The sequence below is a fragment of the Pseudopipra pipra genome, chromosome 9, assembly GCF_036250125.1.
Source record: "Pseudopipra pipra isolate bDixPip1 chromosome 9, bDixPip1.hap1, whole genome shotgun sequence".
Taxonomy (NCBI): Eukaryota; Metazoa; Chordata; class Aves; order Passeriformes; family Pipridae; genus Pseudopipra; species Pseudopipra pipra.
This window is the reverse complement of record NC_087557.1, coordinates 26,593,838-26,616,275: the sequence shown is the minus strand read 5'-3', so window position 1 is coordinate 26,616,275 and position 22,438 is coordinate 26,593,838. Positions and strand designations below refer to the sequence as shown.

Here is a 22,438-nt window from a genome sequence, read left to right as displayed (position 1 = left end):
CTTTGAAAATAATGGACTTCTTTAACAGTTAGAGAGCAAAGCCAGACAGAAGCAAGTGAGCTTTAGTGATCAGCAGTTGAAATATGGATGATTCGAGTATTCTTCGGAGAAGAGGGCTGCAGGTGAGTGTAACTTCAGCCTTCTTTTATTTACTCTTCTGCTTGTAATGTTGACAGTCTCGTAAAAATGCTGACAATTGTTTGGAGTAAATCAGGTTGACTGAGTGCATAACAGTGATGCTAGAATTTGAGGTTTTCTGTTTTCACCTAGTGTATATTTTATTAACTAAAAGCAGGATTTTGTATAAAGTACAAAAATACATTTTTTTTATGTCTTAGTTTTTATCCAGTAATTTTGTGAATATTCCTATGGAAAGAAGGGAAATCTAAACTATGAGGTTAACCTTATTTTTGAAACTCTGCTTTTACAGATACATATAAAAATCTGTTAAATGACTTTTCAGACTTGGCTTAGAGTAGCCATTTTAGTTGAGCATTATTTAAAAATTAAATGTGAAAGTACAGTGAATATTCTCTTTTATTTTAGACATATGCTTCGTTATTGCTTCAAATGCACAGTAACCCAAAGCCAGAATGCAATTCAACAACGCAAAGAATATTTATATTTTACTTTGAACAACTATCATTAAGTTGAAATAAATATTCTGATTTGTTTTGAACTTGAACTAGTGAAGTTTCATTTTGTACTGGTGCTGTGGAAGTTTTATTCAGTTGCAGTGGTATGACAAACATGGTAATCTCTGCCAGTGTCAGTGGTGTGTGATGACTGAACTGATGCTTATGGAATAAAACTGCTGGAAGGGAGTGAGCTCCAAAATCTTGTATGAGCTGGGCATGGAATAGATTAATGCTTGAAAGCACTGTATTCTTTTTTTTTTCCCCCTTTGCATTGTAATAGGATGGGATACAGCCTATTACATACTTGCTAGCATAAGTAATTGTTTATAGACCATGAACGTTGCCTATTAAATTAACCATGCCTGTCCTTTTGTTTAACTTCCTTTGAGGAAAATAAATCTACCATTTTAACATAGTGCCATTCATACCCTACTGATGCTTTAAGGCAATTACAGAGTAATTGTTGCCTTATGTGAATATGATCTATGTCTCACCTTTTTATAATTTGTGTATATTTTGATTTTTCTTTGTGCCAGCTTATTAAAATCACAGGAATAGCTTGACACTGTGTGCTGCATATACCACGGTGACAGTGTGTTATGATTGTGCATTTCCTCATCATAAAATCAGCTGTATTTACTTTCTGTATAACTGAGTATACAGGAATAAATAAGATTGTTTTGGGATATATTTTGGATAAATTGATATTTGTTTTCAATTTATTTAATTAGTCAGAGTTTCATAACCAAGAAGATTGTTTCTGACTACAGTTAATAAAAAAAATTTTAAGCCCTTTTAGAGCTTTCCTGAGCCAGGAATTTCTCTGGGCTGTTGTATCTGTCTGACGTGTCAGGGAGTGGTTTTTATGGTGATGCTGCAGGGGAATATTGGAAAAGGAGGGGAGGTTGGAGAAGCCCAAATGTCTGCCAGTGTCAACAGAAGACACTGCTGGGAATGAGAATGCATTTCTCTGGTTTAACTCAGTGTAGTGTGGTGGAACTCAATCATTCTGGTGGTCTTGAGTATTTACTGTCTCTGTGTGGTGTTGTGTCTTTGCACAGCTGGGTAGGTATCTATAAATACACATGCATATTTATATATATATAAAAGTATAATTAATATCTGCATCAAAAATGCTTTGAGAACTAAGAAAATATGCTAAAAGGACACCAGGAATTAATGCAGATATCCAGTAAGTCCAAAAGGAAGTTAATGCTGAACTTTTTTTCTTCCCTCTGTATCTTGGAGGAGATTTTTTAGAAGAAGTTTGGCTCAGAAAAGTGACCATTTTATAGTCAACTTCAACTTTGACAATCAGGAAAAAATTAAAAAGCTGTTGGTACTCTGCCAAGGCACTATATTTTATAATTACTTTCTGTGGAGAGCTGGGTGATACTAGTTTGGAAAGCCACTGATGAAAAAGTTTCTTAGTTCACACTGGGTGTTGATGGCTTTAAAAATGAACATCACAGCCTAAATTAGGTCCTCTAATCCAACCCCTCCACTCAAAGCACTCTAATTCCAAAGTTAGATCAGGTTACTGAAGGGCTTGTCCAGGCTGGTTTTGAGTATTTCTAGGGATGGAGATTTTGCAGCTTTTCTTGGCACCTGTTCTGGTACTTAATCACGTGCACTGTGAAAATCTTGTTTCCTTTATATTTTGATACAAAACACTTTCCACAGCCTGTTAGTACTATTTCATGTAATGTTTAAAAATTGACTATTGAGGATTGATTGAGATGAACAAACTGATTATCTTAGTGTCATGTTGTCCCTCCTCCCCAAAGTCTCCTGTCCCCGCCCTGCTTTTTACCACAGTTGATTTAGACTTGTTCTCTTGTCAAAACCTATTCTTTTTTTCTCTATTAAATAAACCATCTGCCATCACCAGCTCTTCCTGTCCTTTAGCAAATGTATGCATATGTTTCCCTTGTGCTTCTTGTTACCTCCATTACCTGAAATACACTTGATATCACTACTGTGATACTTCATCTTTCCTGGGAATTCTCTCTGCAGTGATCCCTGCAGTAAATGGCCATGGAGTGGTGTGAGCAAATAACCTAAAGGAACAGGAACTGTTCCTACATGCAAAGTCAATATATTGGCTTGTGGCCCATCTGTATCACCTTCTTCATTTGTTCAGTCTGCTTTTGTTGCATCCTGTTTGGTGTTTTTGTTTAGTGAAATGTGTGGAAATTAAGGTCCAGGGGAGGCAAATAAAATGTTCTATGTAAATATAACTATATATACATATAAATATACATACACATAATATGCTCACAGCCGGATGTAGCTGTGTAATAGCAATGAGAAAAGACTGAGAAAGAGCTTCTAATAATGGAATAGTCTTTTCATTTCTAGGCTTTCATTTTAGATAATGAACTTGGACTATTGACATAAATTACTGCCTAGGGACAGGTGCTAATGCAGGTGGTGGAGCTGCTTCTGCTGCATTGTGCAGAGATCTGTATTTGTTGTTTTGTAGTTAGTTGTGATGTAAAATACATTGTGATGTTAGTCACAAATGTTAGGATGTTACCTAGGTTTGTTATTGTTCCCTGTACATGTGTATCATTTGTTGTTGCTATATTATTGCAGGTGAGAAGCAGAAGTACCCAGTGAGTCCCTGTGAAGATAAACTTGTATTTTGAACATCATCCTGTACTGGAATATGGTTATTTTTTTTTGGGTTTTATTTGCATTGCAGGAGCTGCTGCATGTGTGCTTTTACTCTTCTTACACATGCAAGAAATTGGTGATTCTATCCCCAAAATCCTGATGAGTAAGTGCAAGTAAGAAAATTAATGGAGAGTGTGATATTCCAAATTGCAGATACTTTCATGGAGCTTATATTCTACATTTATGGTACTTAAGCAGTGTTCAGAGGTGATTGGACTTTGTCATCACCACAGTTCCCTGCATCCACCTCTTCCTACAGAGTGATATCTCCCTTTCATTTTCTGCTGGAATTTGGGCTAGGTTCAACTAGGTAATTTACTTTGTGGGGCTCTTTTTGTGCTGGTTTCAGTGTAGATCTAGAAGACAAACTGCATCACAGTACTTGAATGTATTTATCTTGGCTGATATTTTCTGCTGCACAGCATGTTTGGCTAAAATATAATATATATAAAAAATCATACCCCTTCTCCACCCCCAGTAGAATGATTTATTAATTCTAAACATAAAACTAACATTTTCCTCCTGGGGGGAAGGGGAAATAGGGCACGGAGAATATAATCTCAGAATATTCGGTGGACTTGTTTTTAAGCTGATTTATTTTACTCTAAGGATTGAGCACTTTTTTGTTTTGTTTTATAGGGAAATAGAGAATCAGTGGAAACTAAGCTTCAATATGTTTAACAAGAGAAGGCTTACTGTACTGTACAATTTAAAACTTCTCTGGTGCATCTTTGGTCATAATTTAGAGACCCTGAAACTCAACATACTCATCACTTTTGTTTTCTAAAGAGTATCTTTTAGAATTACCCAAGACATTTTTTGCTGGCTACAAAGCTGGTCACAAGATCTGATAAAGATGCTATTAGTAAGAATGTTGCTTTTTACAGTATTTTTATAAAAAGATAAAGGTAGAAATTGTGTTTTATAAAGGAAAACAAGTTTTTTACGGTGAAGGGAGACTGATTTGGACTCAAAATTTGATTATTCTGTTTTGCTTTTAAAAAACTTTTGAAATGTATTAACTGAAATATTAGTATATAAATTTTTAACTGAAGATTAAGTTTAGCATGATATATGCATACATACATGTGTGAAGATCTTCAGATATTGTGAGTCTCTTGGGTTTGAGTTTTTGGAACAGAATAGCCTGCTATGGAAAATATATTAACAAGAGTTATTTTATACTGCTCACAGATTTACCAGGAACATAACTGAACCCACAGGTCAGATGTCTGCTGAAGGGCTTCCAACAGTGATGATGTAGGAAGTCACCAGTTATACTGACATGTGAAGAAGGGGTGGTAACACAAGAAGAAAAATAAAAATTATTTATCTAGATACTGAAATTATATACTTAGAATACAAGAAATTGCACACTGTTTTTCTTCTAAAAATACTAGTTAAAAAAAAAAAAAAGTAATATTTTCAGGTTAACTTCCAAAAGAAACAAGACTTGTGTGCAGGCTTGGTTCCTGTTTTCTCGACACCTGAAATCAATTAAAATTTGGACTGGAGAAGATGTCCAAAAGACAGTCTAAGTTCTTCAGCTTCTGTGAAAATTAGCAGGTGATAGAAGGAGCAGGATCTGTACTGGTGTTACCAGTGTGGTGAAGGGAACTGAACTCAGTTGTACAGGGGCTGGGCTGTGGGTGTCCAGCCTGGCTGGGCACTGTGCACTGCCTTTTGATCAGAAGTGTCTGGAGGCCCATGAGTGAGGAGAAGAAGGACTGGGGAACACTGACTATGGATGAATTGGCTGGAATTCATTAACTAGATCAGTCATAAGCAACTTGTTTTGACTAAACTCAGTCAGTGGAAACAAACCGTGAAGTTTTGTTATATGAGTCTGTTGTAATCTTGTGCTTGGGTGCTGTATATTGTAACATGTGCAAATGGATTGTTATGATGTGTGTCAGTGTGCTGCATCTCATTGTAGGACTGAGGATTCATGCTTAGAAAGGCTCCCTGTGTTGATTTTTAGTGAATGTCTGCCTGGCTCATGCTTTCACCCTGGTTTGGTTTTTCAGGACTTGCCCTCGTGGTCCACTTTGCAATGGAGTAGGAAAGGGGACAGAATTTGGGGAGTGTATGCTTCTGGCATACACTTTGAAGACACTAGAAAATATAGCAAGGGAAAAATATGTAACCTTGTCAGAATAAAATGTCCTTGAAATATGGACAAGGATAAAAGGTTAAATGGTTTGCTCAGGCAGAAAAGATGGCATTTAGCTGCTGTCTTCAGGGTATTGTTAAATTGCTCTGATAATTTGCTATAGTTATGCTTAAATAAGTGCTTTCAGTTTGTCATTAAGGACTTAGTTCAGCTATACAAGCATTCACAAAACTTTTTATTTTCAACCTGTGAGAAAAGATAAAAATGCCAGTAATTAATTCTGCTACAGGAGGAAAGGTTTTGTTAGCAGGTGACTGCATGAAAAAGTGGATCTCTGTGTGTGCATCTGAGTCCAAGGAGATTTTGGATAAAGGGATTCTTCCCAAAGATAAACAGCTATATCTTTTTCATACATTTCATTGGCTTGAAAGTGTCTGCTTGGTAGACTTGCTCGTTGCCAGGCACGGTTTTTGCTGCTGGTGGTGACAGGGGTTGCTGTGTAGAGAGTGGCTTTTGTTTCTCCTCCCTGCCATCAGCCACTTGGCGTGCCTCACTGGTGTTAATATCGCTGCATTTTGTACTTGCTTAATGCTGGAAATCCCAAACCTTAGAGGAAAACCAGTTCTCCAGCCTAGCAACATAACATAATGCTGCCATGCTGCAAGACTGGTGTTTAATCTGCTTATCTTTAATAGTCTTCACTGCTTACACAGACCCACTTACCTCTTTAATGAGAAGAAATGTCCTGCAGTGAGGCAGCGTGTATTTTGCTTCTAGGCTTATGTCATCAGCCTGGAAGTTGAAATTGGTTAGAGCACTTTTTTATTTTCCTGTCAGTTCTGCCTGGTTATGGTTGCCCTCTTTGGTTTCTCACATACACTGAAAGACAGTGTATTTTGTAAAAGGAAACCTAATTAAAACATGCCAAGTGAAAATCTAATTTCTGAAAAGTGTCAGTATTGATTGGGAGCAGGAAGTCCTCTTGTATTTTCCAGGGATAAATATCAAGTATGTTTGTGTTCTGAATATTTGTACATTGCGGCTACTATCATGTAAATGACAAAAGTATGTTGCAGTATTTTAGTAACACCTAGAAAAGGCTCTCTAAAATGTCAGGAGACATTGGAAGTCAATTGTAAATATATAGCAATACTTCCCATATGATTTAGCAGTTGTTCCTCTTTTACTTTGTATTAAATTGCTTTACTGAAGCCATTAGTATTTATCTGACCTGTAGAAGGTACAGGATTTTACCATTTCTGGGGTCAAGACAGAGTAGGCTCTTCAGGGTTGGTGATTCTTGAATTTCTAGGAGCTACTATAAGAAGGCACAGAATAATTTGTAGACACCAAAGTGCTTGTGTGCAAAATGTCTGTGTTGTTTTCATGCTATTGTCTGAAGTAGATATTGAATCTTCAAATGGGGTTCATTTTTATGAGCTGCATACCCTAGGCCTTTTTTGATGTGTGTTCTTAGCACAACAGTGAGAGGCAAGAATCTGGAATACTTTATTTAGCACCTACATGAGCAGCAGAGTCTTTTTGCCCACCAGAGCAGTGTGCAAATGCAAGTATTTTTCTCCTAGCATCCAAGGTGGTTCAGGCATTACCTATGTAGCTTGTTTTCAGCTGTGTGGGTATACTCTGAATTTTCAACTCTGTGAATACACTTTAGTGGTCTTTTTTCTTACAGGAACAAACTGTTTAAAGTTTACATTCTCTTTCAGGAATCAAAGAAATGGGGTTGACTTTGGTGGACTTAATAAAATTTTGCTATCTAGATTTCATGTTTCTAGATGTTAAAGGTTTTTCTTAGCGATGTGACTTTTGGCCTGGCTATCAGTGACATTTGAAAGAAATTGCAAAACAAAATAAAAGCCACCTAAAGCAACGGGAAATTCAAGTGGTATGGAAATGATTTGTTAGGCCAGGTATGCTTTAGAAATACGAATTTTCAGTTTAGTCATATCTTGTGAAAACATTGTATTTATACTGTAAATAATGCAGTGCAGAGTTCCTTAAACTTGCCTTATGAGCTTGGAAATCATCATCACTATTTAAAGATTTGCTATGAATCACACTCTGTAGTTTCATGATTCAGAGCCTGAAAGGAAGACTGGTAGGTTATTGATTTGAATCTGCTAGTCTATTTATTCTTAGAAAGGTAATTTTAACTTGAATTCAATTATTGTATACTATATCATAAATACATAAATATATGCCATTTTACATAAACGCCTCTATATAATTAAACCTTGAAGTTCCTCTTTTTTGCTTCATGAATCAGGCATTCTTGATGTAAATCCAGTAAAAAGTATTAAGTTGTTTCAGATTTTGATGGACTTCATCCTAACATTCGACTTCACTGTCCTTAACTATTCTTTCAATATCAATTTTATTGATATGTCTGAAGGCAATAAGGTCCATCTTTCTGTGCATCTCGACATGTTATTGTCTGCTGTGGGTCTTTGGGTGAAGTGCTCTACTACAGGTGTGTCATAATATAGTGAATTAAGAGTTTAATCCTTCCACTTCCTGTGCAGAAGGCTTCCTGACACGGTCCTCTGAATTAATTTTTTCTTCCTTAAATAAATAACTGCATTTATGATTTCGTGTTGTTTCTCTTTGATGATGAGATATATATATCTCTTTATAATCTGGGCTTTGACGTTATCAGCACTTTGTCTATGAGCACAAACAAGTAATTCTCTGGATGGAAAGTGGTTCAGCTTTGTTTTTACCTGGTCACATCTGTAAATGACTCATTTTGCTAACAGCAATGCTCCATTTAAATCAAATTGTTTAAGCACAGCAGATGCTTTTGTAGCCAAAGGTTTCTCTTTTCAAGCTGCTCTTGGATATTACTGTGATAAAGTCATGTTTGGAATGAGGATGAATATAATTACCGCCTATTGTATGGCATAGCTTAAACAACTGTAACCTGATATAATTGCTTTTAAATTACTTTCATCAGAAGATGAAAATATTAATTGGATTTGACATTTATCACTTGTTTTACATCAGGCTAATAAATGTCACTTATGCTGCCAGCCAAAAGAAAGAAATGATATCAGATGTCACCGGGGTGGGTTGGTGTGGTCCATGAATAAGGTCCTTTCTGCTCCATCGGTTCCGTGAGCTGTGGCTCCTTCGTGCTGGTAATGACTCAGGGCTGCAGGTCTGAAACAGAACAAGCCAAGACCCATGGTCGTCTCTTCCCAGCAAATCTGTGGCCCTAAGACTATTATAAAGTGTTTCCAATGTTATGCTGCTTTTTTTTCCCCCCCGTAGGTGTAGGTAGTGATCTCCCACTCTGTAAAAATATCCGTCGTTCGGCTTTATTTTTCATCGTCGTAGTGAACGATTTGGCCAAGGTGGAAGAATTTGTGCTGACTGGTACAGAGATCCCCTGGGGGGGGCTAATTGTGGGGTGCTTGCTGGGAGGCGATTAGGATCTTAAAACCCTTAAACAATGGGGATAAATTGAAAGGCTGGGGGAATGGATTGTGGTGAGCTACGGGCAAGAAAAAGATTGGAGGTGACTTAAACAGGGACATGAGTGATTTTACAATTGAGATTGATTTCAGATTGCAAAGGCTGTGGGCAGACAGTTTATTTTCTCTAATGGTCTCCAGTCATTTGCTATTTGTTTTTCTAGCTTTTATCTTCTCCTTTTTCAAATACAGTGTCAGGCACCTTCCCATTCTGAGCTTGTTGACTGTTTTGGTAGGCCCTACCTTAAAACTGTGGGCCAAATTTAAACCTGGCAGTTCTGTTGCCCTTCATCTCAGAACATTTATTTATGAAATAGCACCCAAAACTTCTTGTATTGAAATGGGGAGATATTAAAGGTTTTTTTTAACAACAGTAACAGGTTTTTTTTAACAACATCAGGGACAATTTTGCCGTGTGCTGATGACTGCCTGCTTGTAAGTTTTGAGAGTTTGACAGTGCTGAGCTGATATTTTTCTTCCAAAGTGGCTACCATGAAGAAAGCCCTGCAGGGACATGAGACTACTGTAGACTTTCAGAAAGCAATGTTGTGCTTGATTAAGTTTAGACAGATGATGGAGTGATGTAGTAAAATCATTTTTGTTAAGGCATAATATAACATAGAATCCAATGTAGTACCATTGGGACTGATAAAAATGAAATACTAAAGAAAAACCATGCCCTTACATACAGCTTTCAGCAGCAGATGCAATAGATGTAATTTAGTTGTGTGGTGCTGGAAACATAATATTGATTTACCATGAATCAAGAGAAATAGCCTGTACCTTGCCTGGTCGTATGGATTGCAGCAATCTTGGGCAAACCAGTTACCTAAAAATGGTGCTCTAACAGAATTCCTTCTTTTTGACAGCGATGGGGAGGCGATTGCAGCCAGGTAAAACATCCAGTTACGTGTCTAAATGGGGAGGTGAGAGGTCCTTATGTGCTGTTGCTGGGAATTGCCAGTTTTCTGTGTAGTCAACTCATACTTTTTGAAAAGAATGACTTCTTGAAAGTGAGCCCTTGCATAACTTGCATAGATTTGAAGGCAGTGGAACGAGAGGGGTTTGGGGTAGATCTTGCTTCTACCTTCTTCACCTCTTTGTATAGCATTTATGTACCACAAGATAAACATATTTTTTTCTCTCTTTAAAAAAAATTATCAAGCAAAGCAGCATTTGAGGTAAAGTTGCAGTGACTTCAGAGAAGGTCACTCTGGTCACTGTGTGGCATGTGAGTTCTTTCTAAAAGGCAATAGTTCTCTTGGTCTTTACTAACTGAATTACTGGATAAAGTGATTTCTGTTCCTTGCTTGTGTTTTTTGGCAGACAATATAATGCTAACAAAGAGTTTTACTAACTTCACCTTTCAACCAGAAACAGCTGTGTTATCGTATTGTTTGAGAGATTGGTTTATGGCCTTCATTCATTTATTCCTTAATCCTCAGGTGACCTAGTTTATCCTGAAGTAAGATGGCTTTAAATACCCTTGACATAGACCTTGATATTTGAAACAAGGCTGTCTAGTATTGCTGTCCTGGGTCTCTTTGTGCGCTCGTCACTATGACCAGGTGAAAGTAAGTATTGCAAGAAACAACTACTTATTTTTAGTTTATTTTTGAATGTACAGAAATCCTATATTGTAGACAAATTAAAGCCTTGTCACAAGAGGCTTTGCCTTCCCTCATTATTCCTCATTTATCCTTATGCTGCAGTGTGCAGATCCTCATTGTTCCACAGGTGAAGTCAAACAGAACTGGGCATGTTGTATAATGAGACTCAAAAGGAGGCTTCATACTTAAATTTCTTCTGTTTTCTGAAAACCTTGGAGTTTAACAACCATCTTTTCAATATTCTCTACTTTTCTTTCGGGAAGTGAGCTTGATTAGAGGGTTGCTAAATTAATGGCAGCAGGGTGCATCATGCAAATGAAACCTGACCACTTTAGAACTGATGTTTTAAATGGAATGGTTGCCTTTTTTTTCTTTCCTCAGCTACCAAACTCAATTTCTCCACAAGTATTCTTTGTGAAGAATTAATACTTCTAAAATCCTAGAAGGCAGATTTCAGAAAGCATTAAAATAATTCCTTTTGGTATTTCAAGAGGCCCCCTGTTCTCCTGGAAAAAAAAAAACAACCAACAAACCCAAACCAGGAAGATGCTTAGCTATAAAAATAGGCTACTTTTGTATGTGGGCTGGGCTTTTGAGGATTTGCTGAGTATTTTTATGGGACTGGTTGATTTGGTTTTTGTTTATTTTATAAAAAGGAGTAAATGAACAAACGCTGTTTGTTTTCAGGAACCAATGACTGGCATAAATTTACAGGCATATTGCGATGGGGAAGGATAAGTGACCCAAATTAGGTGGAAGCTGCAAGCAGTCAAACAGTTTGGGATGCTAAGTCAGTTGTGATAGAACTCTCTCTCAAAAAAATGAAATTCCCATTAATTGCATAACAAGCAGGTTTAGGGACTGTATGATGCTACGCAAAGGCAGGGGAGAAAAACCCCTGCCACTTTTCATCTTGGATGTGTGTACATTATAAAAAAGCAAAAATAGAATAAAATTCTTTTATTAGTGTAACAGATGGTGATTGATAGTTGATATTTGATAGTTGATATTATGGCTAGAAATTGGTTTTAAGCACTGTATTTTGAAACAGCTTGAGCAGTACTATAGGCTTTTACTTAACATGCCTCTCTTAAAATCTTGTTTCTGCTCTCTCTCACAGTCTTTCAACCATGCAAACATATATTTGGACAAGATATCTTTTTTCATCTGTTTGAAATAACATTCACTTTATTGTTCAATAGTCCTCTTTTTTTTCCCCTCTGAATCTTCCATTGGGTATTTGTGAAGTTCTAAACTGCTTCATATCAGCCAGAAAACCACAGTGAAACAAAAAATGAAAACTGATGCAGACAAAATATAAAAATATTTGTAAATATATTTTAAGTTGTAGTAAAAAACTGTTCAGTTACTTGAATAGAGTAAAGTTTCATCCGAATGGGGGGCATCTTAAAGGTTTATACTTATACAATGTAGCCAAGGGAGTCAAAGTAGCTCTAAATATCATAAAATACATCTAAGAGAGCAATAAGGTAGAGATAAACATTCGTAGCATTTGAGCATGACATTAGTTTTTAAAGGTTAAAATTTTAAATCAAATTCAGAGGAAGTACTTTTTAATTACAAATGAGGCAATATGAGGAAAATGAACGTTGAAGTAGATGTTGCACTCAGAGCTGTGGTCAGTGCCTTGGTGGTGTCCAAGTGGAGATCAGTGATGAGGGGTATTCCTCAGGGGATGGTATTGGGACTGATGCTGTTAAACAACTTAATGGGACTGAGGTCCCCTCAGCAAGTTTGGTGATGATGCCAAAGCTGAGTGGTGCAGTGACACGCTGGGGGGAAGAGATGCCATCTGGAGGGACCTGGACAGGTGTCAGAGGTGGGCCTGTGTGAACCTCGTGAAGTTCAGCAAGGCCAAGTGCAAGGTCCTGCACGTGTGTCGGGGCAATCCTGAGCACAAGTACAGGCTGGGGGATGGACAGATCAAGAGCAGCCCTGATGAGAAGGGCTTGGGGTGGGTGAGAGGCTGGACATGACCCAGCAATGTGTGCTTGCAGCCCAGAAAGCCAACTTTGTCCTGGGCTGCATCCAAGGCAGCGTGGGCAGCAGGTCGAGGGAAGGGGTTCTGCTGCTTTGCTCTGCTTGGTGAGACTCCACGTGGAGTGCTGCCTCCAGCTCAGGGATCCCCAGCACAGGACCTGTTAGTGAAAAACAAGTATTTGTTCCAACCTCCATTTTGGTAGTGACTGGATGAGGGCTCTGTTAAGTTACAGAAAATGAAGGAGGCAGGAAGATGAATTCCAAATGCCACGGGGGCAGGCTGTAGAAACTGTAAGAACCCAGAAGGACAGGGCAGACCAGAGTCTTTCAGTGCCTTCACATCTGAACTGTATCCACAATGTTAATTGTGTCACTGAAATGAGCCAATGGCAGGTAAACTGAGCAGTTTGAAATCCCAGGTAAAAGGAGCTATCTGTCAGTCTGCTGAGCAGTGTTTGCCTTTATAAACTGAGCAGAACTCAAAGTCAGGGAAACTAAACCGAAAAAGTAGAAACTTAACTTTAGATTTAACAGTAGTACGATACTTAGAGGTTATTCACCATTGCTACTGTGAAATAAGCTGGTAGGTTATCAAATTGTTGTATTTGAAAAAAATTACTTTAGAAATAATACACCAACTGCTAAGGTCAGGTAGACTAAACCAAATGTTTTTAGAATTGATTTTTCAAGTAACTGTCAAGTTCTTAGGGAAAAACATAGAATTAAAAAGAGTAGAAAACTCGGAGGTGGAAACCAACAAAATGCTACATCCAAATAATTTAGTAATTTTAATAATAATTTTAATAATTTAGTAATTTAATGAGAGAAATACTGAAGGGGTTGCCTTGGAAATATGTTCCTTGTGTTTTAATTGCCCTGTCAGAGAAGACGATCTAGTTAATGGTTAAGTTTTGTTTCCCGTATTAAAATCCGTATTTGCATTCTGTGCTTCCATATACCATCTATTTCTATTATCTTTTAGTAAATGTCTGAATTGGTTTCAAATTCATATTATGGACGAAAGGTTGCAGTGAATGTTGACTCTGATCATATGGATATAGTGTCTTTTGAACATCTCTGGAAGCAAATCTTATTTTGCTGCTTTAATATGTTTGAAGTCCAAATTAATCTTACACCTAGATTAGCATTACTGGGATGTGATAATGGATTAAGTACTGATCTTTTCTGCCCCCTGTTTCATCAGCTGCTTTCTTCTGCAGGAGTGGTAATTGCTTTGGAATGGAAATCTTCAAATAGTGTTTCAGTTGATAAAGATTTGTGCAATATCCATGCAGATATTCTTTTGCATTAAAAGGGATTTCTCTACTATTTATTTTGACACATGTTAAATAGTGTAAGAGATATCAGAATGTGAATCATAATTCCTTAAAGAACTCGTGTAATAGCTATATGAGTCGTCTTGCAGAAATATAAAATCATAACATGGAGATCAGCTCCTGAAAATTTTAAACTGAAAATACGAGTATCAAAGAAGAAATAGAACATTTATCCTACAATACACCCAATGCCACAGGATTGACTACATACAAAGTAGAACTATCATTAGGGGACAATGTACAGCATTAGCTCAACTAGAAAAGTACAAACATTAGTACTAACTTTAGAAGAAAAGTGCTAAGGTGACTAATGTGAATGAGGTCTCCTATTTTTGATCCAGGTAAAATTTCACCTGTGCTATTTTGATCTGGACCATTAAACACAGAGCTGCCGATTCGATGGAGTTCCAGCCTCAGAACAAATAGAAACATAAGTCAGCTTTCAACATCAGATGAATTCACCTGGGCAGGAGAGTGTTAAGAAAGATAATGAAGGTGATGTAAGGAAGGCTTTAAAATGGACTTGCAGCTGTGCACGTGCCACCCACTGCACCTGGGGTGGGATGTGGCAGCTTCGTGTCCCCTCCTTACTTGATCACCTCCCATAGTTTGACTACAGCCTGGTTTGCAGGGAGCTTGAGAATTAACTGAGAAATGAGACCATTTGTGCTGTTCCTTAAGGACAGTCACAAAACAATAGGAAAAACTTAACAGCAATGTGTAAGGGCAGCCAGTATACCTCTGGGATTACCACTGTAACTCCTGGTTGCAGGAAAGAGATTAAAACTCCACTAACAGCAAGATATTAAATAAGAACACTTGCTAAAAACAATTTAAGCTTTCAACAGAGAAAAATATTGCAGATGACGAAAGTGGGAAAAACCTGCCAACTAGTGTCATAATTTTACAAGAAATTAATTTTTAGACGTGGGAGGTGTCCTTCTGATGCACAAGACATAATAACAAGCTAATGCTAAAAGAGTAAGGAGATAGGCTCCCTTTGTCCCCTGGTGGTGGACAAAGTAGAACTTTCTCCAAAGTACATAGAATTTTAGTTTTTACAGGTAATACAAGATGCTGATGCATTAACAACACTGCCAGCAATCAGTGTTAGAAGATCTGAAATAAGCCTTTTTCAGTTCCTTTAGCTTGCATCTTCATCTCCAGAAGGTGATCAGGAGAGACCTGTCACTCTCCTATTACAGTATTAATGGTGGAGATCAATAAATGTATTTCCAAAGTCCGTATCATGAGTATGTGTAATGTGAAATTTAATAACCTGGTCAAAATTGTGTTAACCAATGAAAATAATTACTTTAAAGGTGCTAATTCCTTTTTCTATGGGGAAAGCCTTATAGTTTAGAGATGCAAAAACCTGAAATAACAGCTCCTGATAGTTGCTGGTGGAATGGCAGTCAAATGAGAAAACCTTTGGATTCTTGGTACCTCTCCCTCCTCCTGGAAAAAATTCTGATCCCCAGTGTCATCTTCAGCAGTCTGATTCTTGCTCCTGGAGTGCATCCTCTTGTGAAAAGATGTGGTGATTTAGCTCCATCCGTCCGAAACGACGCGTTTGTGGCTTAAGAAGTATTTCAGCTGAGACTTCCGTGTATCCACAGCAGACAGATCCTTCTGTAGTCGTCATTTGCTGAAAATTGGGGCTGATAGTCTTGCAGCTTATCCCTCAAAAGTAACTTGTAGTGCAGTAGACCAATAGAGTGGAGTAAAAAGCCAAAAAGGTTGAGTGTAACTAGAGAGGATTCACTGAAGGTGGGCCATAAAACAAACAAAAAAGTGCTCCCACAGAAAATGGCAATGGCAGCCGTAAAAGCAGATAATAAAGTGATCCTACCATGAAGACAAAAAAGCAAAAAACTATTAAGCCCCCCCAGAGAACCAAACTAAACAGAAAACACAAAACAAACAGGCTTAGGACAGGGAAACACAGACATATAGCAGCAACCATGTTGCCACTAAAAAAATCCTGTCCTTAAGAAGATTAGGAAAATTCCTCTTGTGCTAAGCTTTCACAGTTGGCCTACTATATATATATCTTAGGCTGTTTTTGAATGCCTCCATAAATTGCATATCTAGGAAATGCATTCCAGACACCTGTGGCTTTCAAGCCTTTTTGTTTTCCAAAGAAAGAAGTCAGTTGTAAAAGAAGGTGTTAGAAATAATACTGCAATCCGTGCTGCATCAGTCCATTGGAACCAAATGTGCTCATGTGGTGTCTTTGAAGTTTGTATATGTACAAATGAAAATGTGTGAGCTTTCCATTTATCCCAGGAAAACAGAATTTCTTTGTGTCTGCGTAGTCATAGAAGTTGTGTGTGTATATCCATACGTATGAAATAATGTATATACACTGTCCAATTGTATCTCTTGAGGACCTCAGAGAATGTAGGCACTTCATTGCTACTGTTTTAGAAGCGTGGTCTTCTGAAAATTAGAAACTTTAATTTCCATTTCGAGCACACTTACACCTATTTGTGTGCATCATTTCTTGTGCCAGCATTGTCCTTTGTTCTGAGTAGCCTTCCTCCCATGGGAATTCTCACTTGATTTTACTCAATGAATCCAAGAGACTGTCCCTGCTGCAACCAAAGACTTCTTTCGTTGGAATGATGGCTGCCAGCGTTTGAATATTCATTTTAGATGAACTGGAGATGCTCCTTTCTGAGCGTACTGTCACACTGCAAACATTTGAAGCTACCTCTCTTATTTTGGCTAGAAAGACAAGTTATTTTCTCTCTTCTGAAAAACTTATTCCTTTGTGCTTGGAGTCTTTTTTCTAGTTTCAGGCTTGAGTATATATTACATAGCAAAATGAATTTCAAGAATAGTAGCGAGCTGGCTCGGCCAGGAGCCTGGGATTTGTCTTTGAATGACATGCCCAGAACCAGACATGGCATCATAGCTGCTGATGTGTTTCTGATTGAGCTAATGGCATTATAATAATTTCCATATTATGTTCCATCCCATTCTTGATGCTGCCTAACAGCTTGTTTGCCTTTTTTTCCCTATTACAGCTGTCCATTGTCTTCACAGTTTCTCCTCTGTCCTTTGTCAAATTAGTGCTGGTTTGGCTGTGTGTGGGTGTATGGGTAGTTAGCTGTGTATATAATGATTCTGGCATTGTGTTGACCAGGGATAAATTCCTCACACTGCCAGGGATTTATAGGAAATCTGCATGTTTGGTCTTGTTCAGTGTCGATTGCAGTGTATGCTGAAATGAATGGAAGACTCCAGGAGAACCTTATGGATCTCTTATCTAACATTTTGCTGTAATAGAACAATTAATTTTTATCCTTCTGCACTTTTTTTTTTCTTTTTTCTTTGTTGTTGGTGGTGGTTTTGTTTTTTTTTTTCTTTCTATTTCTGTATGTCAGATGTTTGACACACCTAAAACATTAGCCAGTGTTCTGCCTGAGCATCTGAGGTGCCTAAGCTGTTCAGAGATGCAGGAGTGCAAGTGACAGCATTTTCTAATTTGTGTAGAGAACAGGGAACAAGCAAAAAGGTTGACTGTCTTCAGTGGAGAGAGAGAATGCCTCAAGTCAGCATTTAAAAACAGCTCCAGAAATTCAACAAACCAGACTTGGATAGATCTCACCTATTTCTAATTTGCTTAATAAAAGTAGAATAGGGTGGGAAGAGAGCAATCTTAATCACTTAAAGGAGAAGCTTAGTTAATATTAGCTCCCAATACCTAACTGATTGTTAAACATAGGGTACAGGTAAAAATCTGGTGTCTCAGTGAAGGGTTCTCAAGTTATTGCAGGGAATTGAAAATACATGATGATGTAGTCAGACAGCAGGTCTTCTACGTGTGTTTGTGTGCGTGGCTCAAGGAGCTCTCAGCAGTAAAAGAACAGGTTTGCTCTTTTAAACTGAATGCAACTGGACCAGCTTAGTAGAGAGGCTCAGAGATGAGACCTCCAGAGGCACAGCAGGTCACTCCCATCTGAACTGTGGCAGCCTCTGCACTGCTGCTGAGAATGGACCCAGCCTTCGGACAATATCCACCTTCCAGCTGAAGTCACTTTATCCTTCTGTACTGAGGAGGCTCCTGCAAGCAGAGGTGATCCCTAAGGATAAGAGGAAGCTGATTTGTGATAGAGGGTGACTCTGTCAGTAAATGCAGTTAAATGGATTTCTGTGTGGGATGTTCAAGGGTGCTTTGAGGGTAACTTCAGGTTGCGAAGTGGGACATTGAAATACGAGAGTTCTGTGATAGCATTCCCTGTAATACCTGCCAGCTCCATGTGTGGGAATCCTGTAGACAAGAGATTAGCAGCCCACATGTGTGGGTGATGTAAGGGATGATATAATGGTGTAAAAAGAAGGGATTAGGTGTGATGGGAGCTGATGAACCTTTTGGGACTGAAGGCTTCTTCCCGGAAGGAATGCTGCACCTCAGTCAAGACAGAATCATGCTGTGGGTACTAAAAATCAGAAGGAATGTAGAAGGCTGGAGACAAATCCAAAATAGCATCTCTTAGGCTTCAGACTGGCCTTTCAGGAAGGAATTATTTTGTTATGTGCAAAATATTCCCTCTATGGCTTATCCTAATGAGCACTGGCCCAGACTGAAATCTTCCATTCTCGTGACTTGTCCTAACTTTGCAGCTTCCCCAACCTTATTTAATGGTTCCTGATGTCACTGTCTTGAACTGAGAGTTGGTAGCACAGTCCTGGAACTGTATGTTTTGCTGTTGCAGGCTGGAATTCCTGCCCAAAGAGATTCTGTGATGCTTTTCTTCTGCAATATTTTTTTTATCCTGGTAAATGTAATGCACAGAGCCTCTTCCCTGCCTCTACATCGTAATCTATCAGTCCTGAAAAGCAGATACTCACAATGGTATCCTGTAGATATCCTGTGTGTGGGATGCCTGTTACTGAGGGTGGTTAGTTGGTGACAAACATACTTTTGTTTTATTTTTCAGGCCTCTAGAATTAATGTGGAAGCACTTGAATTTGTGCTTTGCTCTATCCTCAGTATTGCACATGGCAGCTCCCTGGCATTGTAGGCAGGTTCATTTCCCTTTCCCACATCTTGCTATTATGTTGATTATTTGCCTGTTGGCTTTTTGAACCCTTTTTGCTCCTTGCATTTCTCAGGCTCCAGGGACTTATTTGCTCTGATAGGCATACCTGAATCTATGAGGCAAAAGCCTATTAGGCATGAAGGAAACCATAGATGGAGATTTTCAGACAGTACAATGAACTTAATTTCACACTTTTCCCGTTGAAATTAATGGAAATTTGTACAGTGAGGTTCCAATATTGTTTTGAAAATACTATTTTTTTTGTCAGTCATTTGCTTTATCAGTTTCTAGGGCTGAACAGGCAGTGAAATACTATTGAAGTATACTGAAATTAGCAAAACTTGAAGTATTAAGGCTGAAAATAAGGTTTAGCCCTCCTCAGTATAGTTAATTTAGAAATAATTCTTTCAAGTTTGTTTTACAGTACAGATTCTGCTTCTTAGAACCAGTACACATTTAAATGCTCTGTGTCCATCTGCATTTCATGTTAAACTTGGCCAGAGAGGCTTATAAATATTCAATTAGAATAACTTGGAAAATGAAAAGAATATTTTATTCATCTATAGTGCCTATTGATTTTTTAAATAAGTAGGCATAATGTCTATCGATTTTATTTTTGTAAGCAGGTTATACATTGCAATTTAAGGTCACTAGACATAAATGCTGGGCAGATCCTTACAGTTTCAGGCAGGGGAGGGAGTATGATTTCAGTTGCTTTACCTTCAGCTGAAAATATTCCAACACCATGTTAACAAAGCAATGCACTTTCCCAAGGGCTCACCTACTAAGACAGTGGACTCACTACAGCTGAAAAACTGCCAGGTCTCTGGTAATTCTTGTCTCTGTGTGAGCCATCTTAGTATTTTTCTTAAATAAATACCAAGCTGATTTTTAAATTTGTTTCAAAGATTAATACTTCTATAAAAATAAGTGATGGGCAGAAAAAGAATCATTCATTATTTAAGAAGCTACTGTGGAATTAATAACAGTGAAAGTATAGTGCTACCTGTGACATACTTTTTTCTTAATCATATAGGTGAGAAAAGATCATTTAAGATGTTAGGTCTAAATTGTCACCACTTATCTTATATGTAAATCTGGAGTAACCCCAGAAGCTGCATTGGGATTGCTTTGGATGGGTGTTACATAAATTCCCCTAGAGCCAGTCATCTCTAATTTCCTGACTACATGGTGGGTTTGCTTTCCTATGCTGTAATTCTGAATTCGACAAGTACAAAGTCCATATTAAAAATAAACCCTTAAATCTCAGAGGTTTCTGTCAGAAGGTCTATCTTCTAATAAACTGAAATGCTTAAAATGCATTTGGAGCAATGTTTTAGCCCCAAGAATAGGATTTAAGTGGAAATCATCACCTCTTGCCTTTTCTTTGCTGTGCTTTTACATTGTGAAAAATGAAAAAGGGAAACATGTTAAAAGACCTTTGAACCTGTTGCAATCAGTCCATTTTGGAACTATTTTAACAGTTTCCAAACTGTTTTTATTGAATTGAAAAATATCAGTTACTGCAGAATTTAACTTTAGAGGAGAATGAATGGAATTAATTCACTTTTTATTTAATTCGCTCTTTCTGTGTGCAGTGAATGAATTTACAGGATCTCTTTAATTCTTTTACTAATCCTTCATTCTGGCTGCTGAAGTTGCACTTCTCTTGGGTGAATTTGGTAAGCACCAGTACAGCTTGTGGGTATCACTGGCTGAGAGAAGACATTGTGGAAATAGAGATTAATGAGTTAAACATCTAAAGGAAATACACCAAGATTTTTCTTGATGGAGAAAATAACTTATACCAAAGAGCAGAAGTAGATGGTTGCTATTGGAAAGTTAAATCTTGAGTTATTCTTTGCAAGCTATTTAGATTATTTCTTCATAGATTGTCACTAAATTTTCATCTTTTTAGTTACTTCTTTGTAGTTTGGTCCCTCTCAAACAAAAATGTGAAAGGTTTGGTGAAGAGTCTTAGGGTTTTTTTTTCATTAGTTACCATCATAAAACTTAAACATTTGATCATCCACAGTAAACATACTTTGTATAGAAAGTCCTCTATGGCAGCACATCAAAATTGTAACTTCTACTCTGAGAAGAGCTATTTAATTGGGGCTGATTGTTAGCAGGGTGGGATAGGCAGAAGAAAATTGCAATGGAACTTGAAAAACAACAATGAGAAGGCTTGTGCAGAGGTATACAGCTGGGTTTTAGGAGCTTGCAGCACTTTTGTACTTAACTGTTTTGATGTACTGAAAGTTTGCCTGTTAGGTGGTTAGCAGTTTATGTGCTGCTTTTTCTTTCCAGCATGAGTAACGTTTTTTTTGGTAGGTTTTATGAAATGTGTATCAGAGGAGCACAGACTTTGATTCTGGTGTTATAGTTCTCCTATAGTACAATAAAGATGTTGAGTTAAAAATAACATATTAAAGACTTATTGACTCCCTAGAAGCTATTGTGAACTGAATGCTTTAACCATGCATTGAACTCAGCCTGAAAGTGTGAGCAAGGACCTCGATTAGACTGGCTGTTGTGAGATCTCTCAGGTTCAGGAAAAGCCCCTTCCCAAGTCCTGTTTGAGGAAGGGCACTGTTAAGTGACAACTTGTGATGAATTTGCAAGTCTTGCAAAGACTTTGGAAATTTCTTCTGGACCCATAAACACAAACAGGAATACACCTTAAAGCCTGGCTTTGAAGTCAACAGCTGAATGAAAAAAAACCCTTCCAGTTTCTTCCAAAATGAGTAGAGGATGAAGACTGTACAGAAGAGTAATGGTGGTACAGACAGTCCTGAGTACCTGGAAGGCTTTTCCTGGTGATGGAATCAGTGTTTGTTCTGATTTGAAGTATGGTAAAGGACAGAAGACAAGTTTTAGAGATTGATTAATATCTTCTGGCTTCATATATTTTCAAAAGAGTCCCTATTTATAATTTAAATGCAACAGAAAGAGAATCCTAGCCAGAACATGTCCTTGTAATAGAATCAGCTGTTTCTGTCAGTCCATTACAGAGCACTAATCGCCCATCAGAACTAAAAGTCATTATGCACAGTCTGCAGTTTCTCAAATCTGTGCTTTGGGAGTGCATGCCTGTATTTTACCAGTACTTTAATTGGGGATGAATTTTCGTTTACTCTGAAACAGATCTCTTGGCACCGAGTAAGCCTGAATTACCCAACTGTATTAAATGTAAGGTTGTTCAGAAATAAATCTGTGAAGGATGCTTAGATGTATCCCGTGCTTTTTCACAGGAGAAATCTTAGTGATCCAAAAACTTCAGTTCACATTTGCAGAATTTGTGGTATACATGTAGGACAGGACTGGATGTGGTTACTTAAAAATATGGCCAGGGATGTGGTAGGTCAGTTCCCAGCTCTCCCCTCATTTTAAAAGCTGCTTTTGTGAGAGATGTTCTGCCTCCTTCAAGCATGAACATTGTCTTGCATACACCAGTATAAAACTTTCCCCACACTCAGTTTAACCTGTAAATAAATCATGGATTTGGCCCAGCA

At 37.8% G+C, this 22,438-nt stretch overlaps 1 protein-coding gene across 9 annotated transcripts in view; it reads left to right on the top strand.

The window, feature by feature from the left end:
* The window catches only part of MAST2 (microtubule associated serine/threonine kinase 2), a 192,289-nt gene that overhangs the window by 51,171 nt on the left and 118,680 nt on the right, over window positions 1-22,438 (top strand). The window contains exon 1 of one of the 9 annotated variants that reach the window (XM_064665350.1): window positions 11-122. The exons of the other annotated variants lie outside the window; for them this stretch is intronic. Within the exon in view, the coding sequence (XP_064521420.1) occupies window positions 84-122 (39 nt within the window). The 5' untranslated portion in view covers window positions 11-83. Of the gene's footprint in view, window positions 1-10; window positions 123-22,438 lie in introns of those variants that run through there. 9 annotated transcript variants of the gene reach the window in all.